Source organism: Nycticebus coucang, chromosome 6 (assembly GCF_027406575.1).
Source record: "Nycticebus coucang isolate mNycCou1 chromosome 6, mNycCou1.pri, whole genome shotgun sequence".
NCBI lineage: Eukaryota > Metazoa > Chordata > Mammalia > Primates > Lorisidae > Nycticebus > Nycticebus coucang.
The window spans coordinates 67,677,734-67,698,833 of record NC_069785.1 but is presented as its reverse complement, the minus strand read 5'-3'; the positions used below and the strand labels follow the sequence as shown (position 1 = coordinate 67,698,833).

The 21,100-nt window shown below is 42.9% G+C and overlaps 1 protein-coding gene across 2 annotated transcripts; it reads left to right on the top strand.

Moving 5' to 3' along the window:
• Positions 1 to 4,371: 4,371 nt before the first annotated feature.
• On the top strand, positions 4,372 to 19,803 carry PDCD7 (programmed cell death 7). 2 transcript variants are annotated; one of them, XR_008380558.1, is made up of 6 exons: positions 4,372 to 5,377; positions 8,547 to 8,685; positions 15,658 to 15,894; positions 16,148 to 16,235; positions 16,499 to 16,683; positions 18,743 to 18,876. XR_008380558.1 is itself a non-coding variant. In XM_053593220.1 (5 exons), exons 1-5 carry the CDS (start codon positions 4,517 to 4,519, stop codon positions 18,864 to 18,866), a joined length of 1,449 nt encoding a protein of 482 aa, XP_053449195.1. In that variant the 5' UTR covers positions 4,373 to 4,516; the 3' UTR covers positions 18,867 to 19,803. The 2 variants fall into 2 exon arrangements, 1 of the variants encoding a protein (XP_053449195.1); XM_053593220.1 differs by lacking the exon at positions 16,499 to 16,683 and having other exon boundaries at positions 4,373 to 5,377; positions 18,743 to 19,803.
• The last annotated feature ends 1,297 nt before the right edge of the window (positions 19,804 to 21,100 follow it).

Here is a 21,100-nt window from a genome sequence, read left to right as displayed (position 1 = left end):
TTGCCGGGGCTGGGTTTGAACCCACCACCTCCGGTATATGGGGCCAGCGCCCTACTCCTTGAGCCACAGGAGCTGCCCAAAGCAGTGTCATTTTTAAAAGGGCACAGATGCCATCTAATCTGTTTTATTCTAGAGGTAATCCTTCATATTTCCCCATGCCTCTAATAAACTCTTCTAATTATAGATTCTACAGTTTATTAAATATTTATGAAAATCCTTACTTAAATGTCCCTCACAGAATGTGACACTAGGGATACAGATCAGGATTTTCAAGAAGCTTACTAGTCTGATAGAGGAAGCAAACACATTTCAGTGCATTTTAATAGTGGGGTCAGATGGCTTTCAGGTGTGGTGGTATAGAAGGTAGTGGCCCAGATGGGTCTGTAAGAAAATGTAGGACTATGTCAGAAAAGAATAATGAGAATTAAAATCTCAGAGTATAAAACAACAAAATAGGGAGAGATAAGCAACAAATATGACTTCCTGTTAATACTCTGAAATAACCATTTAATAGTCTCCTTTCTGCATCCAGCTAAAGACCTTGCTTCATATTTCATTGAGAATTCATCAGATAGAACCCATCAACCTACCATCTATAAATCTACCTACTTTGTCACCCAACCTTTGTAGTTATTTCCTGTCCTATATCAAATCTCCCAGGCTTAGTCACTTATCTTTCCAACTACACTGTAAGTTCACCCTAGTGGGTGAAGATCAAGACTGTTTTATTAAGTCTATTACCAGCACTTACCATAGTGCTTTGTATATTTGGTGCTCCATAAATATATATAGATATATATATATAATTTTATATATTTATTTTATTTTTCTTTTTTTTGCGATAGAGTCTTACTTTGTTGTGCTTGGTAGAGTGCCATGGCATCACAGTTCACAGCAACCTCAGACTCCTAGGTTCAAGTGATTCTCTTGTCTCAGTCTCCTGAGTAGCTGGGACTACAGGCCCCCGCCACAATGCCCAGCTATTTTTGGAGATGAGCCTCCCTCTTGCTCAGACACTACACCTACCTCAGCCTCCTAGAGTGCTAGGATTACAGGTGTGAGCCATTGCACTGGGCCTGCTCCATATATTTTTAAACAATAGAACGCCTTGTGTGTTCAATTTTTTGCAGAAAGTGGAGCATTATTAGAAGGGTTTAACCCATTTATGCTGGAGGATGAAATTTTTTCATTTTTTTTATGAAATTCATATATGTTACCCAGAAAAATTCAAGGAACAAGAATTTGAAGAGAAAAAAATTTATTATATTACATTGTTATGGTGTGTCCCAAAAATGGAACGCTAGGCAAAAGCTAGGGATACATTGTACATAATGTATAAATCATGTTTCTTATCTCAAGAGGTGGTGACACCTAGGACAGTGTGATACTCAACAGAACACTTCACATGTAAGGCAACAGCACATTTTTCACACCAAAAAGTGGTGTTCTTATGACATTCAGCACACCAAGTTTGCTTTCCCTGTTTGACTATCACATGATTCATGCCGTCATAATGTTAGTCAATGTCACACTTCTGAGAAGGTCGTCCTCTTTGGCTAGGTTCTAGAAGATGACCAGGGGTCTCCAGATAATGGCATACCACATGTCGAGAAAAATTCCAGAGAATCTATTGGCTTCTTATGTTTCATGCAGTTGCCAAGCATTTTGTAAGAACAATTTTAACAGAACAAAAGAGGACTTTAATACCATGTCTTTCCATGGATTGATGTCTAATACTTACCAATGTTGCCATTAGCTGTCTATGCTATGCCTCCCATGAAATGGTTATACACTTTGATCATCTTTGGCTGCTGATCTTGGATCTTCTTTTTCTGTTTCTGGGAATAGCAATTGACAAGACAGAATTGATACCAGCACCAGATGAGGCAAAAGTGGCAATACTGTTTAAGTTCCATCTGCAGACAACGTTGCCTTTGCCATCAATTTAATAATAGAATGTGCCTTGTTTTTTCTTCAGAAATACCTGTGATTCCAATGAAATTTTGTCAATGCAGTCTTTTTCCCACTGTACTTGTTATCTGATGTCCCACTGAAGTGAGCTTATCAAGAAGTGCAATACTGGTGAAAAAGTGAAGGAATACAAAATGGTTTTCTCCAGGGTGTGCCTCTGTAAGTGTCTCACTAAACTGAAGAACAAGTAGTACACAAATTCTGCATTCCTCACGTTTAGTATTTGGATTCTTACCCTGATATAGCTGAAACCAGCTAATGTAGACCAGACATGTTGCACCACACCAAAACTCATAGCCAAAAGGAATGGGCTTTCCTCGAATAAATTGTTTGCACCTGTGACAACCAAAATAAGGCACCATGCATTCATCAAGGCTGAAATACGTTTCATTGGGAACAAATTCCACACATCTCACTGAGTGTGCTTCTAAGAGTTTGCAACTTGGAAAACTAGTCCATTGGGTCTAAATTTGCATTGTCAGCAACATGCAAATTAGGAAATATAGTTTTGTTTTGTTTTTTGAGACGGTCTCACTCTGTCACCCAAACCAGAGTGCCATGGTGTCATCATAGCTTACAATAACCTCAAACTCTTGGGCTCAAGTGATCCTCTTGCCTCAGCCTCCCAAGTAGCTGAGATTGCAAACACACCACCACGGCTCAGCACCCATAGCTCAGGGATTAGGGCGCTGGCCACATACAACTGGGGCCAGTGGGGTTGAACCTAGCTCGAGCCTGCTAAACAACGACAACTACAACCAAAAAATAGCCAGGCGTTGTGGCAGGCACCTATAGTTCCAGCTATTTGGGAGGCTAAGGCAAGAGAATCGCTTGAGCTCAAGAGTTTGTTTGAGGTTGCTGAGGTTCTTGTCCACCAAGGGTGACACAAGAAAAAAACAGACACACCACCACGTCTGCTTAATTTTTCTATTTTTTGTAGAGACAGGGTCTTGATCTTGCTCAGATATGAATTCCTGGCCTCAAGCAATCCTACCCCCTTGGCCTGCCAAAGTGCTAAGATTGCAGGTGTGAGCCACCAAAAAAATTTACAGAAATAGAGTAGCGATTGCTAGTGGTTAAGGAGAAAGTGTGACTGTAAAAGGGGAAATGAGGAATCTTGGCAGTGATGGGAATGTTCAGTATGTTGACTGTATCAATGTCAATATCTTGGTTGTGGCATTGTACTACAGTTTTGCAAGATGTTACTAATAGGGAAAACTGGGTTAAAGGTACACAGAATCTCCATGTATTACTTCTTACAATTGCATATGAATCTACAATTGTCTCAAAATAAGAGTTTAATTTTAAAAATATAATTATGTGGCATGGCTTACCCTTCATCTCCTGCTTAAAGCCAATAGTTTCTTGTTCTTAAGATATGAGACCCTGGACATTATGGCTTCTGTCCCTCTCCCCAGGATCATGCAACTCCCCTCAGCCTTTCTATGTTTCATTCACAACTAGCATTCTGTCAGTCCTCCCACTAGACTATTCCTGTCTATTAAGGGACCTTTGCACATATTGTTCCTATCTGGACTGTGCTTCCTTCTAAATATTCTAACTCACATTTATCTTTTAGTTCTTAGCTGAAGATTCAAATTCTGCAACCTTCCTCAACCTCTTTGCCAGATATTCACCATTGCACTTCCACATTTGCACGAGTACCTGATTAATGTGGTTTCTTTACTAGATAGGTAATTTCATGAAGAAAATATCTGTATCTCTTAGTCTCTCTGTAGGAGGAACAAGCAACTCTACACTTAGGATGCTCAGTAAAAACAGTATTTATAATCTCATAGCTGCAGACGCTGGCGTGGATGTGGAGAGAAGGGAACACTTTTACACTCTTGGTGGGACTGCAAACTAATACAACCTTTTGGGGAAGAAATATGGAGAATCTTTAAAGAACTCAAATTAGACCTCCCATTTAAGCCTGCAATCGCATCACTAGGCATTTACCCAAAAGAAAAAAAATCATTTTATCATAAGGAATTTGCCCTGGACTGTTTATCACAATTCAATTTACAATTGCCAAAATGTGGAAACAACCTAAATGCCCACCAACCCAGGAATGGATTAACAAACTGTGTTTTATATATATTAGAATACTATTCAGCCATTAAAAAGGATGGGGACTTTACATCTTTTGCATTAACCTGGATAGAGTTGAAACACATTCTTCTTAGGTAAGTGTAACAAGAATGGAAAAGCAAATATCCAATGTACTCAATTGTTATATGAAGCCAGTAGATGATCTAATACTCGCCCACATAAAGAGAAAAACTCAATTCTATTCAAAGCGGGAGGAGGAGGAATGAGGGACCGGAGAGAGGGGAGGAGGGAGGGGGATAGGTGTGCGCCCCCCCCCCACCGCCAAATAACAGTATTTACGAATTGACGGATTAAAGGTTGAACCAATGCTCAGCTACGCACCGGGCTTTCGGGCGGGGCGTGTGTACTGACGTTGCGCGTCGTCACACGTCACTTCCGACCTAAAGAGCCGCTGAGATCTCTGTGGTTTCTCAAGAGCACCTCTGCGGAGAACATGGCTCTGCCTCCCTTCTTCGCCCCGGGACGCCCGGGCCCACCGCCCACGCAGCCGCCGCCTCCCGCTCCCTTTAGCTGTCCGCCACCGCCGCTGCCCTCCACTGCTTTCCCGCCGCCTCTTCCCCAGCGGCCCGGCCCTTTTCCGGGGGCCTCCGCCCCCTTCCTCCAGCCTCCGCTGTCTCTGCAGCCCCGCGCCCCCGCGGAAGCCTCCGGTGGAGGCGGCGGCGGCGCCTTTTATCCGGTGCCGCCGCCGCCACTGCCTCCGCCGCAGCCCCAGTGCCGGCCCTTCCCGGGGACCGACGCCGGCGAGCGTCCGCGGCCGCCGCCTCCTGGCCCAGGGCCACCATGGAGCCCGCGCTGGCCTGAGGTGCCGCCGCCGTCGGACGTGCTCGGGGACGCGGTCCTCCAGCGCCTGCGCGACCGGCAGTGGCTGGAGGCGGTGTTCGGGACCCCGCGACGGGCCTGCCGGGTGCCGCAGCGCACTCACGCCGGGCCCAGCTTAGGCGAAGTGCGCGCGCGTGTGCGCGAGGTACTGCGCCTGGTGCGGCGGCTGCGCGGCCTGAGCCAGGCCCTGCGGGAGGCCGAGGCGGACGGCGCCGCCTGGGCCCTGCTGCACGCCCAAGCCGCGCCGCTGCGTGCCCAACTGGCCGAGCGGCTGCAACCGCTGACCCAGGCCGCCTACCTGGGCGAGGCGCGGCGGAGGCTGGAGAGGGTCCGGCGCCGCCGGCTGAGGCTTCGCGAGAGGGCCCGGGAACGGGAGGCCGAGCGGGAGGAGGAGGCCGCGCGGGCAGCGGAACGCGAGCAGGAGATTGACCGCTGGAGGGTCAAGTGTGTGCAGGAGGTGGAGGAGAAGAAGCGGGTGAGAATGGAGGAACGCGCCTAGGGTTAGGGATGAGATGGTTGGAACCAAGCTGCGTGAGATTTTTAAGCTGCCATTTCCCAGGCTAAGCCTCTGTTTCCTTAGCTGTAAAATGAAATGATAGATAGCTTTGCCACGTCATACCTCTCTGTTATTTGCGTGTTGGTGATGTGTGACACGCAAAACAAATGCTTCGGATGCACTGTAAACTCTTGTAAACATAAAAATACAGGATTATACGGTGGCGTTGCAGGAAAAACAGGGCTCCTCTCCTGCTCCAACTTCTGTCCACTTAAAGTAACTTTCAAGACTAACAACTGTTTGGGTCCTCGCATCTTGTACTGCTCTAGGTGATTTGAAGAATACAAAATATAGAGAGCTTGGGGGCCCTTCCCCAAGGGATATATATATAATCTCATTGGCTGATAGGTGGTGGTGGTGGTATTAAAAAGACAAGTCTTGACTCGGCGATTGTAGGTCAAGTGGCTAAGGCGCCAGCCACATACACCAGAGCTGGCAGGTTTGAATCCATCCTGGATCTGCCAAACAACAATGACAACTACAAGCAAAAAAATAGCTGGGCGTTGTGGTGGGCACCTGTAGTCTCAGCTACTTGAGAGGCTGAGGCAAGAGAATTGCTTAAAACCCAGGAGTTGGAGGTTGCTGTGAGTTGTGATGCCACAGCACTCTACCCAGGGCAACAGCTTGAGGCTACAGCTTGAGGCTCTGTTTGCCGCATAGGCTAGAGTATAGTGGTGCAACCAAGCTTGTTGAAGTCTGGAGCTTCTGGCTCCAACAATCCTTCCATGTCAGCTTCCTTGTTAGCTGAGATTGCAGGTGTGTGTCAACATGCCCAGCTAATTTTTAAGTTTTGCTTTTTTTTTGAGACCGAGTCTCATTCTGTCACCCTGGGCAGAGTGCCCTGGCATCACAGTTCACAGCAACCTCAAACTCTTGGGTTTGAGCAATCTTCTTGCCTCTGCCTCTCCAGTAGCTGGGACTACCGGTGCCCACCACAATGCCTGGCGAGTTTTTTTATTTTTAATAGAGACGGGATCTTGCTCTTGCTCAGGCTGGTCTTGACTCCTGAGCTCAAGTAATCCACCTGCCTTGCCCTCCCAGAGTGTTAGGATTACAGCACTGTGGCTAATTTTTAAGTTTTTGTAGAGATGGAGGCTCCCCTATATTGATCCCCAGGCAGGTCTCAAACTCCTGGCCTCAAGTGACCATGCAGAACCTGGAGGTATATGGCTTAAAACTTGTAAACAGCTGGGCATTTTTTATAAAGTAGCTATGCTAAAGTTGGAAACACCAGATCTTGAATCTTTTTGTTTTTTTTTTGGAGAAGCTGTCGCCCTGGGTAGAGTTCCGTGATGTCACAGCTCACAGCAACCTCCAACTCTTGGGCTTAAGGGGTTCTCTTGCCTCAGCCTCCCAAGTAGCTGGGACTACAGGCATCTGCTACAATGCCCTATTTTTCTGTTGCAGTTGTCCTTGTTTCTTTAGCCTTATTCGAACCCACCATCTTCAGTGTAAGTGGCTGGCGCTCTACCCACTGAGCTATGGGCACTGCCCAGATCTTTAATCTTTTTAGCAACCCAGAGAAGTAGAAGGGATCATCCCAATTTTACAGATTAGAAAATTGAGGCAAGGAGGGTTTAACTTGCCAACAATCATACAACTACTTTAGGGCAGTTTCACTCCAAATATGAGCCCAAGTTGTCTGATTCCAAAGCCTATTGATCTCAAGTTCTTATGTAGGGCCAGGGTGAAACTAAAAATTGTTCCAATAGTTGTTTAAGTTATTCTTGTTGACTTTGAGTGCCTCTGGAGTTCTCGTAGTTCCTCCCTCCCCTCTCTACAGTCAGCAAATGTCTCTGTCTGCTACTGCCCTGGAGTCTAAAATAACTTTGCTGTAAAGATGTATATTGATGGGAAACCTTGTCATTGCACAATCAGGAATATCATTGTTTTAAAAGAGAATGCCTGGAAAGGCAACACTAACCTGAGGAATTTGGGATAGTTCAGCAGACATTTAATGAGGGCCTGTTTTGTGCTGGGCCTAGCACTGGATGGAGGGGACAGAAATGATTATGATACAGTCTTGTTCTTAAGGGGCTTAGAGGCCCATGGCAGATTGTGTCAGTAAAGCACGGTATGGGTTAGGATTTCGACTGTAGGTGCTATAGAAGCCCAAAGAAGAGATATCTGATGTACTGGGGTAAAGGTTTCTTAATGCTAAAATGACATTTGAGCTGAGGGAAATATCAAAGCCAGGTGACGGCAACACGCACACTTCCAGGCAGAGAGAGTAATCCAAGTAGGTTTGTGTTGGCTGTAATGGTGGACTTATGAGACACTTATTTGACAGATGGAAGAGAGAACTTTAGGGCCAGGCACATTGGCTCAGGTCTGTAATCCTAACACTCTTGTTTCAAAAAATAAATAAAAATGAAGATCACTATCCTACTCTCTTGAGTTGGTTCACATGTAGACTCAATAACCCAGTTCCTCAAGTTACTCCTCATGAGACTCTGTCTCCAATATCTTTACTATAGGTAGTAGAGAGGATCCTCTTGTCTAAAGTTCTCTATTTTTTTAAACATCTCATTCCTTCACTCTAGGTAGAGTGTCATGGCATCCTTGCAACTCACAGCAGCCTCAAACTCCTGAGTTCAAGTGATCCTCTTGCCTCAGCCTCCTGAGTAGCTGGGACTCCAGACATGTGTCACCATTCCCAGTTAGTTATTTTTCTACTTTTCTACTATGCATAGGTTGTCATTAAGAGACCTTTGGAGAGTTAGCTGCCTTTCCAACCCCGTTCTTATGTTCATTGGGAATCTGCATTTTTAACAAAAGAGTCCCAGTTAAATAAGGTAAGGTAAATTGGAAACAGCTATTTCCTGGACCATACTTTGAGAAACACTCAGGAAGAAACAAAAGCAGTGCTCATGTGGAACCTTTAGAGAGGAGACGTACTCCTTTAAGATGAGTGTTGCACCATCAGTAGAAGGGACGAGGGGAGTTGTGTAAGTCCCTGGAAATAAGAGATACGGATTCAGTAGCGTCTCTCTTATCCCTGATTCTTTGAAATGTAACCACCAGGAAGCTTTTCTCTACTGTGAAGTTGTCCTAATACTAGGTCTCAGGGACTTTGTTTCTCCTCCAGGAGCAGGAACTCAAAGCTGCTGCTGATGGTGTATTATCTGAAGTGAGGAAAAAGCAAGCAGACACCAAAAGAATGGTAGACATTCTTCGGGCTTTGGAGAAACTGAGGAAACTGAGGAAAGAGGCTGCAGCAAGGAAAGGTAACTGGGGGTTTGCATTTCTTCTCTATCCTGGTGCCTCCCTACCTCAAATATTATTGAAGGAAAAGTATTTGAAACCTCACTGTGTTCACCCTGCAGTATAACTGGGCTTGTCAGCAGTAGCTCAAAAGCTTTGAAGCAGGAAGCCTCAGATGTTTAGCCTTTGTTAGCCAGGGTTAGAAAGAGAGACAGATGTGGCAACCCATTGCATTTGTCTTCCTCTTGATTCATTGTTCCTACCTTAGGCATTCCTGTGCACACTTTTCTGAATGTGCTTGCTGTGGTTGGTCAACTTTGCCCATGCACCAAGCTAAAAGCTTTCCTACCTTACTTGATGTACCAGATAGTTTTGAAAACTTACATGCTCCTTCAGATACATTTTAAACCTGAATTACTACAATTTGGAAAGGTATCAGTTGTTGGACAGAGCAGAGAGTGCCTTGTAGACTGCATGGATATCTCTAGCTTCCCTGCATGTCACTTTTAGACTCAGTAGACCTCACTGGTCCCCTCTTGCTTCTGGAGAAAACACTGAATACCATAGCCAAATAGTCTAAGCCTCATCACAAATGTTTGTTCCAGCCATGCTGGTTTTTTAGACATCACCCAGTTGTGTTTTCCATTTGCCTGTCTAGATATTTACTCTTGTGAGCCCTCAGTCTCATCTTTGCCATTTTAAGATCTCACTATCCTTCAAAACCAAACACAGATACAACATCTTCATCCTTCCTGGGTCTGGGCTAAGGTGACCTATTCTTTCTTACTTGCACCTGAATTGTACTATATACTGCTGCCTTATTTATTAGTAGTAGATTGTAGGCTTTTGGCATTCAGCAGAGATATTTAAGAGTACCCAAATTAGCAAATGCCACTCTAGCAAATCATTTTCCCTATGTGGTTTAAAATGTAAATGAAAACTGATTTTTTTTTTTTTCAGACAATCTCACTCTGTTGCCCCAGTAGAGTGCTGTGGCATCACAGCTCACAGCATCCTCAAACTTCTGGATTTTTATTAGAGCTAGGGTCTTGCTCGTGCTCAAGTTGGTCTTGAACTCCTGAACTCAAGGGATCCTCCCACCTTGGCCTCCCAGAGAGCTAGGATTACAGGTGTAAGCCACCACACCCAGCCAAAACTGATTGTTTTAAACCCTTAATGAAATTTTGTTGGAACGTGACCATTTTGTGTTCACTCAGGCTCCTTCACTAGCTAAGTGATTGGCTTCTCCTCACCAGCCTTCAGAGTGGCTAATTCAAATTTTCAGGCCTCAGAATCAGATGACCTCGGTACTGTTAGGGCACTTGTAAGTCCTAGAGGGGAGTTAGTGTCTGCTGTGTCTACCCATCTCTCTTACCAGAAAGCAGAACCTGAGGGCTACTATTTAATATTCTTTCATTCCACATTCTCTGTGAGATGATTGCTCAGTAAACTGCCAAGTGAATTGTCCAACATTTCTCAATATTGGACTTCTTCATTTTGATCCAAAAGAAGGAAGAAATTACAGAATTATGATCTATAAAAATAAGCATCCTCCAAGAGGGACTTTGCCTAACAATTGCAATCAATATAACCTGGCTTATTGTACCCTCAATGAATCCCCAACAATAAAAAAAAATAAATAAGCATCCTCTGTGGAGTTAATTGACTTGAATGCAAAATGATGTGGTAAGGGGTGGGTGTGGTGGCTCACGCCTGAAATCCTAGCATTCTGGGAGGCTGAGGTGGGTTGGATTGCTTGAGCTCACAAGTGCAAGACCAGCCTGAGCAAGAGTGAGACCCCATCTCTAAAAAATAGCTGTAATCCCAGCTACCTGTCAGGAGGCTAAAGAAGTGAATTGCTTGAGTATAGGAGTTTGAGGTTGCTGTGAGCTGTGACCGCCACCACACTCTACCAAGGGTGACATAGTGAGACTCTGTCTCAATAAATAAATAAATTAGGAAATGTGTTTAAAGTACTTAAAACAGTCCAGTACATAGTAAATGCTACATGTGTGTTTCATATTACTATTTTTATTATCAAGTAATATAAAGGCCATCCCTGAGAATTACCCAGCAGGTCATTAGTGACTTATGCTAGGGCATTTCAGTGGAGTGAAGAGGGTAGAAGCCAGACTAGAATAAGAGATAAGAAAAGCAAACAATGCAACTTATCAAGAGATTGCCTGTGATGAAAAGAAATGAGCAAGATCGATATCAAGCAGTATGTGGTGGAAGTGGTGGTAAGAGGTATTATGTATGATAGGGGAAAACTTGAGCAAGTTCAAATGCTAAGGGAAGGAATGAGTAGAAGGGGAAGGGCTGGAGAGAAGCAGGAGGGATAGTCGATGGCTTATGGTCCCACATAAGGGTGGAGATTCAGATCCCAGGTGGAGGGATTGATTGAGGTGGAGAAGGACCCATCTTCCACAAGCATGAAAATGAAGGAGGTGAGGATAGTGATGCGGATGAGTTGATGAGATGATAGTGAAGCAGAAAGTTGAGGGATTTTTGGCCTGCTGAACTGTTTTCTCTGGAAAACAGGCTATGTGGTTTGCCAAGCATTAGTAGAAAAGTAGGGCTTCAGGAGAGCAGAGAAGGTTTGAAATAACTGCTATGAAGAATGGATCAGAGCCAACCTAAAACCCATGGAGATGGTTGCAGGGCAGTGTAGTGGGTCCAGCTGACATACCTGTAAATTGGTACCGGTCCACACCGTCAAATGACTTCTTCTAGGAGCACTCTGCAGCTGGCAGGTCTGCACAGAGCATAGTGCTGTTGGGATTTTGCTTTATGGGATGACCACAGCTTTGGAAGAAGAAATGGAAGGAGGATAGAATCTGATATATCAGATCTGGAAGTTCTGGTGAAGCTGACAAATAGGACTTTGGGTAGAAGGAACTAAAAGAACTGAAAGGGAGAAAGTTGTAGTAAGAGAAGAGAATAATTAAGACTTTAGAGGTGTGGCTCGGTGCCCATAGCTCAGTGGCTAGGGAGTCGGCCACACGTCAGGGCAGGTGTGTTCGAACCCACTAAACGACAATGACAACTTGAACAAAAATGTGGCCAGGTGTTGTGGCAGGCATCTGTATTCCCAGCTACTTGGGAGACTGAGGCAAGAGAATCACTTAAGCCTAAGAGTTTGAAGTTGTGAGCTGTGATGAAGACTTCGGAGGTGGAAAGTATTTTTCTGATCATGCAAAGGTCCAAAGACTGGACAAGGCCCCCAGGTATGTTGTGGATAAAGAGGAATAGAGGTGAAGGCCTTGATGTCTAGGAGCTGCAGGTCTAGGGGAGTGAGTGGTAAAGGTGGGGAGAACCTAGATGGTGCCAGTACGTGGGGTCAAAAGGAAGACTGGGTAAGGAGTGCCATTTCCAAGGGAATAAGTTGACTAGGGAGAGATGGATGGGTGGCCCAGTCCAAGCAGTCTGAGATGGGAGCAAGCCACATCTCCTCATTGGATCTGTACCCACTAAGGGCTGATGGAATATTTGTGTATTTTTGCTGTATCAGCATATTTTAGTAGTTATATCAGAGACTGAATGGCTTAACAAATCCTAAAATATTTACTATCTGTAAAGGTAAAGAAATAAAACAAAAGCATGAAATTATTACCAAGCAGCAGAGTGAAAACTTAAATTTGTCATTGTATAAAAATATCATGTATGCTTGGATGAATTTGAGTTTTAGAGTTTCCATAGTTGAGAATGAATGACTGTAAACTTGTTCAAATAAGGCAGTTACGAGAAAATGGTAACGGAGAAATATTAGCCTTAAAGGTGAAAATGAGAGAGTTCCATAACCACTCAGCTGTAGTGGTTGAAGTAGAAAAGAATTCTACTTCCTGACTAAAATTTCACAATTGACAGAACTATAAAACAGAAACTTGAAACCATTGTTTTGTGCCATTTTGCAGCCAAAATTGAAAATTTAATGTTAAAAGCTGGCAATATTGTACTTTACAGGTGGCAGCATAATTTGTTAAAACCCTGTTGAAAATAATTTATTCATTAAAGAAATACTATCTTCTCTGTGTCAAGTGTTAGGGAATTGTGGAAATGTATAGGTCTTTTAGGAAGCAGTTTAGTGCTACATTTTGGTAATATTGAAAGTATCCATAACATTTTCACTCATGAGAATTTTCCTTATAGAAATAATCCATAGGAAGGAAAAAAATAACATGCTTAAGAGTATTTATTGTAGTAATAAATGGTAATAGGACATTTGGGATAGCTTAAGTGTCCAGGAGTAGAGAGCTTATGTATATATATTATGATACATTGATTTGATGAAATAGGGTAGAGCTATTAAATAGTTATGAAGACTGGAAAAGAATGTAGAGAATCAACATGGGGATGTGGACATTACGTCCATATTATGTTGAATATGGACAACAAGAGAACATGGGAAAATAAATGATTATAGTAGTGGGAATTTTCTTCCTTGCAGCTCATTGGTTCTCAACCTTCCTAATGCTGCGACCCTTTAATACAGTTCCTCATGTTGTGGTGACCCCCAACCATAAAATTATTTTCTTTGCTACGAACTGTATTAAAGGGTCCGGCGTTAGGACAGTTGAGAACCATTGTTGTAGCTGGTATTGTTAAAATGGTTGGGTAATAAATACATTTTCCTTTAAAAATCTTCAAGGACTCAGCATTTTGGGAGGCCAAGGCGAGAGGATTGCTTGAGATCAGAAGTTTGAGACCAGCCTAGACAATGTAGCAGGATCCCATCTCTACAAAAAATTTAAAAAGTAGCTGGGCATGGCTCTGCAAGCTTATAGTCCCAACTTCTTAGGATCACTTGAGCCTAGGAGTTAGAGGCTACACTGAGCTATGTATTACAGCCTGAGAGAGAGTGAGACCTTGTCTCTAAATAAAGAAATTAGTCAATCAATTAATCAGTCCTCAAGGACTAACAGGATAGATCACATCAACTTTTGGGGGGGAGGGGGAGACAGAGTCTCACTTTTGTCACCCTTGTTAGAGCATGACATCATAGCTCACAGCAACCTCAAACTGTTGGGTTCAAACAATTCTCTTGCTCAACCTCTTGAGTAACTGGGACTACAGGCGCCGGCCACAGCATCTGGCTATTTTTAGAGGTGAGGTCTCGCTTTGACTCAGGGTGGGTCTTGAACCTGTGAGCTCAGGCGATCCACCCACCTCGGCCTCTCAGAGTGCTAGGATTCGCACCGCACTTGGCCAGATCACATCCACATTACTTTGCATTCAGTCACCTAGCAGCTTCAGCATCACTTCAGCTTCAGCACCTAGCAGCTTCAGCATCACCGTAGTGAGTGCCCAACTGTAGTCCATTTAAGTATTCATTAAATTTAGATTTCTTTCCTTATGAAATTTTATGGAAAATTTTACACATGCAAAAATATAGAACACCCAAGCACCCACGATCAGGCCAGGTACAGAGGCTCACGCCTGTAATCCTAGCATTCCCGGAGGCTGAGGCGGGTGTACTGCCTGAGCTCACAGGTTCAAGACCAGCCTGAGCCAGAGCAAGACCTTATCTAAAAATAGCTGGGCGTTGTAAAAGGCTCCTGTAGTCCCAGGTACTCAGGAGGCTGAGGCAAGGGAAATGCTTGAGCCCAAAGAGTTTGAGGTTGCTGTGAGTTACAGTGCCACAGCACTCTACCAAGGGCAACAAAATGAGACTCTGTCTCCAAAATATAAATAAATACCCACAATCAACTATGATGCCATTATCTGTCTCTCTCACTCACTCACACACACACACACAAAGCAGTAATTCTTCATTATTACCTAATAACCAGCTTATAATCAAATTTTCCCAATTGTGGCTTTAGCCATGTTGGCAGTACTGTTAGCTGACCTCACATCTAATCAGGGTGACAACCATCTGAATTTTCCTGGGACTGAGGTTTCCCAGGACATGGGGTTTTTAGTGCTAAAAGCAGGCAAACAGTTGGTCAACCCTGCTGTCAGCAGCAGACTGTAAGGTCAATGTGGTTAAGTATACTTCTTCCTCACCATCCAAGTTTGCCTTCCCAAACTTCAGACTCAGTCAGAGAGAGAATTGTGTATTAGTTAGGTCGAGAAGTTGATACCAAGGGAATTTCCCAATGAAGTTAAGATAAGTTTTTTCCTTTAGTGAGCTCATTGCCCTAAGTGGAGAATCAAATCCATTGGAAACAAAGTCAGAAACTAAGTGGTGTGTGGCTTGGCACCTGTAGCTCAGTGGCTAGGGCGCCAGCCACATACACTGGAGCTGGCAGGGTTTGAATCCAGCCTGGGCCTACCAAACAACAATGACAACTACAAAAAAAAAAAAAAAAATAGCCTGGCATTGTGGCAGGCGCCTGTAATCCCAGCTACCTGGGAGGCTGAGGTAAGAGAATCGCTTAAGCCCAGGAGTTTGAGGTTGCTGTGAGCTATGACTCCATGGCACTGTACTGAGGGTGACATAGTGAGACTCTGTCTCCAAAAAAAGAAAAAAAAAAAAGAAATTAAGTGGTATGATCCAGAAGGAAGACTTAGGGAAAGTTGGAGTAGGGGCAGAGTAATTGTAGACTGAAAAAGATCAGATTGGCCATGCATGTCGGCTCACACCTGTAATCCCAGCACTCTAGAAGGCTGAGGCAGGCAGATCTGAGCTCACTAGTTCAAGACCAGACTGAGCTAGAGTGAGACCCTGTCTCTAAAAATAGCTGGGTGTTGTGGCAGGCGGGTGCCTGTAGTCCCAGCTCCTCGGGAGGCTGAGGCAAGAGAATTGGCTGGAGCCCAATCAAGTTGCTGTGAGGTATGACACTTGGCACTCTACTGGGGGTGACAAAGTGAGACTCTGTCTCAAAAAAAAAAAAAAAAGAAAAGATCAGATTGAGTCTTAAAGATTGGGCAGAATTTCCAAATTCTAAGCAAATTTATGCCAATAGATGGGACTTTGAGTCTGCTCATTAGAACATGCATTTGAGGATAAGAACAAGTTCTATCTAAAATGCCACTTGGCTCTTTTTATGCAGGTGTCTGTCCTCCAGCCTCAGCAGATGAGACTTTTGAGCATCATCTTCAGCGCCTAAGAAAACTCATTAAAAAACGCTCTGAACTGTATGAAGCTGAAGAGAGAGCCCTCAGGGTTATGTTAGAAGGAGAACAAGAGGAAGAGAGGAAAAGAGAATTAGAAAAGAAACAGAGAAAAGAAAAAGAGAAATTTTTACTTCAGAAACGTGAAATCGAGTCCAAGTTATTTGGGGATCCAGGTAAGTTTCTCTGTAACCAGTAGACAAAAGGAAAATACTAGATTGACAACTGTTCTCATCATGGATGATCTCAGCTTAAGCTAAGAAGTGGTAGGCAATAAATGACACCTTCAGATTTGAGATTTGTGGAACTCATGGATGCAGATGAAATGTACTTGATCATACTGTCACAATCATAGGCTCAGTCCCCTTACCTGTATCATACTCTAGATACCAAGTATGATGACACCATATTGTACCTTTTCTTTTTCAGACGAGTTCCCACTTGCTCACCTCTTGCAGCCTTTCCGACAGTATTACCTCCAAGCTGAGCACTCCCTGCCTTCACTCATCCAGATAAGGTCAGAAGGACTGGCTGTCGGTGTCACCTTTCCCTTAGGTGCAAGAAGCACTTGATGAAATGCTTATATTGTTGAGGTGTATTACTGTATCTTTTTAACAGTTCCTTATGGGTATAACGTTTCCAAGTTTTGAGGTTGTTACCTACATCTTGTTTTATCCAAAATATAGATGTCTGTATTTTAACAGGTGAAGAAACTGAAACTCAGGCTGTGACTTGCCCTTTTCTGTTATCTCATGTTGTAATTGTTCTCTTGATTTAAAGCACTGGCTTCCTATGCCACATTGTCATCTGATACTAAACAGACCCAGGAAAGGAAAACCTTCCCCTGTGTCCCTGCTATGGAAACTGTTTGAGAACCATGCTGACTTCTAAGCTCTTTATAAGTCAAAGCCCAGAAACCTGGGAACAAGGAGTCTCATCTGAATCTGCAGTTACTAATGAGCTGGGTAAAGTTTTCAGCTCTCTGGATCTCTCTTTCCCCATCTGTAAAATAAAGTTGATGACTAGGATGTGACCTTCAAACTTTAGCAGGAGCACTCTTCCCAAATTCTGCTTTTGGGAAATTAGTATGTATAACAAATTGAATGGGCTCCCCAGGTAGTTTAAATCTCTTGTGGCCTGGAAGCACTTTGTTGTTTCTAGACTCCCCACAAACATACACTTGGGGCCTTAGGGGTCTTTATGGTTTATAAAAATCACCAAACAATGTGACCTCTGAAGTCCCTTCCAAACCCCAGTAATTGGTGATTCTCATGAAAGAATGCTCTTTAGCATACCAAGTTTATGTTCTAGGAAAAGCTTTATTTTTGGCTAATAGATAAGTTTTAGTTTTAAATATAAATACAGTCGATTCTCATTTTCATGGCAGCTGTATTCTGTAATGGCCTTACAAACCCTGAATTACAGAATATGGACCCATCACTCCTAAAGGAAACTTAGAGTTAGGTACATTCCTGCGAGCCTCTGGTCACAACATTTTTGTCATCTGATTAATACCTTGTTTTAGGTATATTTCTGTTTAAAGATACCTCATTCAATATATGGGATGTCCCAAAAGTTGGTATACATAGGGAAGATGGAAAATTGTAGCTAAATGTGCCTTTATTTACAAAATATTCATTACTAGATTTTATAAAGACATGACCACCTGTATAGAATATTTTATAGTATTTTATATATTTTGCACATAAAATTACATTTAGTTACAATTTCTCATCTTCTCTAAGTAGGGCAACTTTTAGGATACCCTGTATATTGTTTAACATTGAACTCACAATTATATTACAATATTTAACTCATGCCTGTATAAAGCTCATCTAACATTTTGTACACAGGCATATCACAACCTTTTTTTTTTTTTTTTGAGACAGTCTTATGTCACCGTTGGTAGAGTGCCGTGATGTCACTGCTCACAGCAGCCTCAAACTATTGGGCTTAAGTGATTCTCTTGTCTCAGCCTCCCAAGTAGCTGGGACTACAGGTCCCTGCCACAATGCCTGGCTAATTTTTTTTTTTGTAATTTTTGGCCGGGGCTAGGTTTGAACCCACCACCTCTGGCATATGGGGCTGAAGCCCTACTCCAGGGGTCCTCACACTTTTTAAACGGGGCCAGTTCACTGTCCCTCAGACCATTGGAGGGCTGGACTATAGTTTAAAAAAAAACTATGAACAAATTCCTGTGCACACTGCATATATCTTATTTTGAAGTAAAAAAAAAACAGGAACAAATATAATCACACCAACGCATGTGGCCCGCGGGCCATAGTTTGAGGACCCCTGCACTCTTTTGAGCCACTGGTGCCACCCCTGGCTGCTGCTGTTGTTGTTGTTGTTGTTGTTGTTGTTGTTGTCATTGTTGTTGTCATTGTTCGGCCGGCCCAGGCCCGGTTCAGACCTGCCAGTCCCAGTCTATGTGGCTGACTGCACTAGCTGCTGAGCTACAGGCGCTAAGCAAACAACCTTCTTGCACTTAGGAACACTACACTTCAGGCTGTTGTAAACAGTGAAATCATGGATGAAAAGCACAAAAATGTGAAAAACATGACACTAAATAGACTGAAAAGGACACTAGTTTGCACTAGGAACTAAAACAAGAGACCTGAGTGTTGTCTTCCTCAGCTGAGAAGGTGCGTTTTGATGACTCAGATTTTCTAATACTCTGCACATTTGCAAGTGACTGTAAAAGCGCCACAAGTAATGACTTGTGGGTTACAAGTAAATTTTAATGACTAGGTAAATTTACGAATACAGATTCTGCTAAAAATGAGGGTTGACTATGTAATTATTTAATTATCCATAAAGTTATAAATGCTTCAGAGTTTTTCCTCCCCTTTATGTGTATGTTTAAGAAATATCTTTTGCATCATTTCTATAAGTCAGGTTCTATAGCAAATTAGTATGTCAGTCATTTGAAAACTAAGTACTAGAAATAGAATACTTAATTGCTGCACATCTCGTTTGGAATAAAACAGAAATAAACATTTGTTCTACAATGTTCTTGTTAAGGCATGACTGGGATCAATACCTGGTGCCATCTGATCATCCCAAAGGCAACTTCGTTCCCCAAGGATGGGTCCTTCCCCCGCTCCCCAGCAACGACATCTGGGCAACTGCTATTAAGCTCCATTAGTAAAGATGCTCCAGGAATGTGGTCCATCCAACGCTCTTTCCAGCTGTAAACACTAGTGATGCTGCCATCTTGTGTTGTACACTAAACTGCAACTTCTAAACTCCATGTGGCATTGTCCTGTCCTGAAATTATGTCCTGTCCTGAAATTATCTGCTCTGTGCTGGCCAGATGTGCCTCTTGAATCAAGAGATTAATGTGGTTCTTCAGGAAAAGATTTAGGTGAACTGAGGTTATTACCACTGATTTGCCTCTGTTTTAAGGGGCTCAGTGTAGAATGACTTTGTTAACTTACTCTAACTTCCTTGCGTGGTGGGGGGGGGGGGTACGCTCAGTTCTTTCAGATAGTTACTGTATACTGATTAGCAACCCTTCCACCAATAACAAGTGTGAAAGCAAGCCTGATATAAAACCTCCTTACCCTTCCTACCCAAAGAGCCCTTTCCTCAGGAGGAAAGGTCAGAATGCTTTATCTTGGGTTTTGTTAATCTCAGTTTTGGTACAGCTTGGAGGGCTGCTAGTTAGGAAGATGGCAGTAGCTACAGGCTGGGTTGCCAGAACAGATGGTGGCCTAATTTTAGTATTCATGTGAATTTCAAAAATCTGAAGAGTACCTATACCTGAATTGGATATTTCAATGGACAATGGCTTTATTTTTCCATGTTAGAAGGATCCTAATGAGGGCGGCGCCTGTGGCTCAGTCGGTAAGGTGCCGGCCCCATATACCGAGGGTGGCGAGTTCAAACCCAGCCCCGGCCAAACTGCAACCAAAAAATAGCCGGGCGTGGCAGGCGCCTGTGGTCCCAGCTACTCGGGAGGCTGAGGCAAGAGAATCACTTAAGCCCAGGAGTTGGAGGTTGCTGTGAGCTGTGTGATGCCATGGCACTCTACCAAGGGCCATAAAGTGAAACTCTGTCTCTACAAAAAAAAAAAAAAAGAAGGATCCTAATGAAAGCCCCTGCTTTTTAAAAGTTCGTAGGGGTCTAGCTATTCAGAATCCCTGAGGATAGAAATTGTTTTCTCTGTGGCAGTAGGATCTTAACCTCACTCAGTCACGTTGTAGGAGCCAGTCTAGGGAGTTTTCTTCCAAAAGCATCCAGGTAGTCAAAGCTAGGGAAGAAACAAGTGAAAATAATAAAATTTATTTTTTATATTCGGTAATAATAAATGCTGTCATGCTTGGAGATGATCAATCATAATGTCATTTTTTGTTTTCTGTTTTGATTTGGTTTTTGCAAATTATTTATATTGCTAAAAAGATAATAAAAATCATTTTTATTTTTTGCTTTGAGCCTTTGTCCCCAATTTGTTGCCTTTCAAATCATTTAACATACTACTTTCATATTGATGAAACAAATTTTCACTCCAAAATTCAAATTGATTAAATAGGGATTAGCTACAGGAAGGTGAATCTTGAACACCAAACTTTGCAAAATCCAGTTCTGTTAAGCAAGAAGGGAGACCATCAATTTTCGTTATTACTGTGTTCCAAATGTACTTGGAAGCTCTTGGGGCAGGATACTAAATGTCTTTGTTCTTTTCTTTTAATTTGCATTGTTTAATTCATACGTTATGCTTTATAGAGTTAACAAGAATGAGAGCCACATGTATGTTTGAGTTAATCTTAAAATATGATATGATTACTTTCACGTAACCCCACAGTCCTGTGTGCCTTTTTGTATTCTAGAATACTAGAATCATGACCATTTACTGTCTGATGAGATGCAGTAAGAGTAGAAGTAAAAGAGATAAATTGTATGATGTACATTTGGTGTCAGACAGCCTTGCCTCTGAGGCATCTGCATTGATGGGGACAAGGGAGTGTGATGCAGAGACTGAGGAAAACAGCAGGCAGCAGAACCTAAGGAGAAGGCAGTCGCAGTTAGCCACAGGTGGGGAAAAATCAGTCCCTCTTCCCTCTTGTTTGGCCTCTGCAAGATTTTAATAAAATAAATGTTATTTTTGTTACTTGGTTGGGTTTTGTTTTGTAAATTTTTCTTGGTTTATTGCCTGTGTATAGTGGTAGTGGCAGTAGCCACTGGTTCTCTACAGATTTAGAGACTTAATGGTGTCTTTAATGAATTGAACTTTCAAGAATGTAAGCAATGTCATTGTAATCCTACCCCCCCCCCCAGTCTTTTTAAACTTACTACGGAAAATTTCAAATATATTCGAACGTAAAGAGAAGAGTATAATGACTTTTTCCACATACATCATTTAACTTCAAATCATTATCA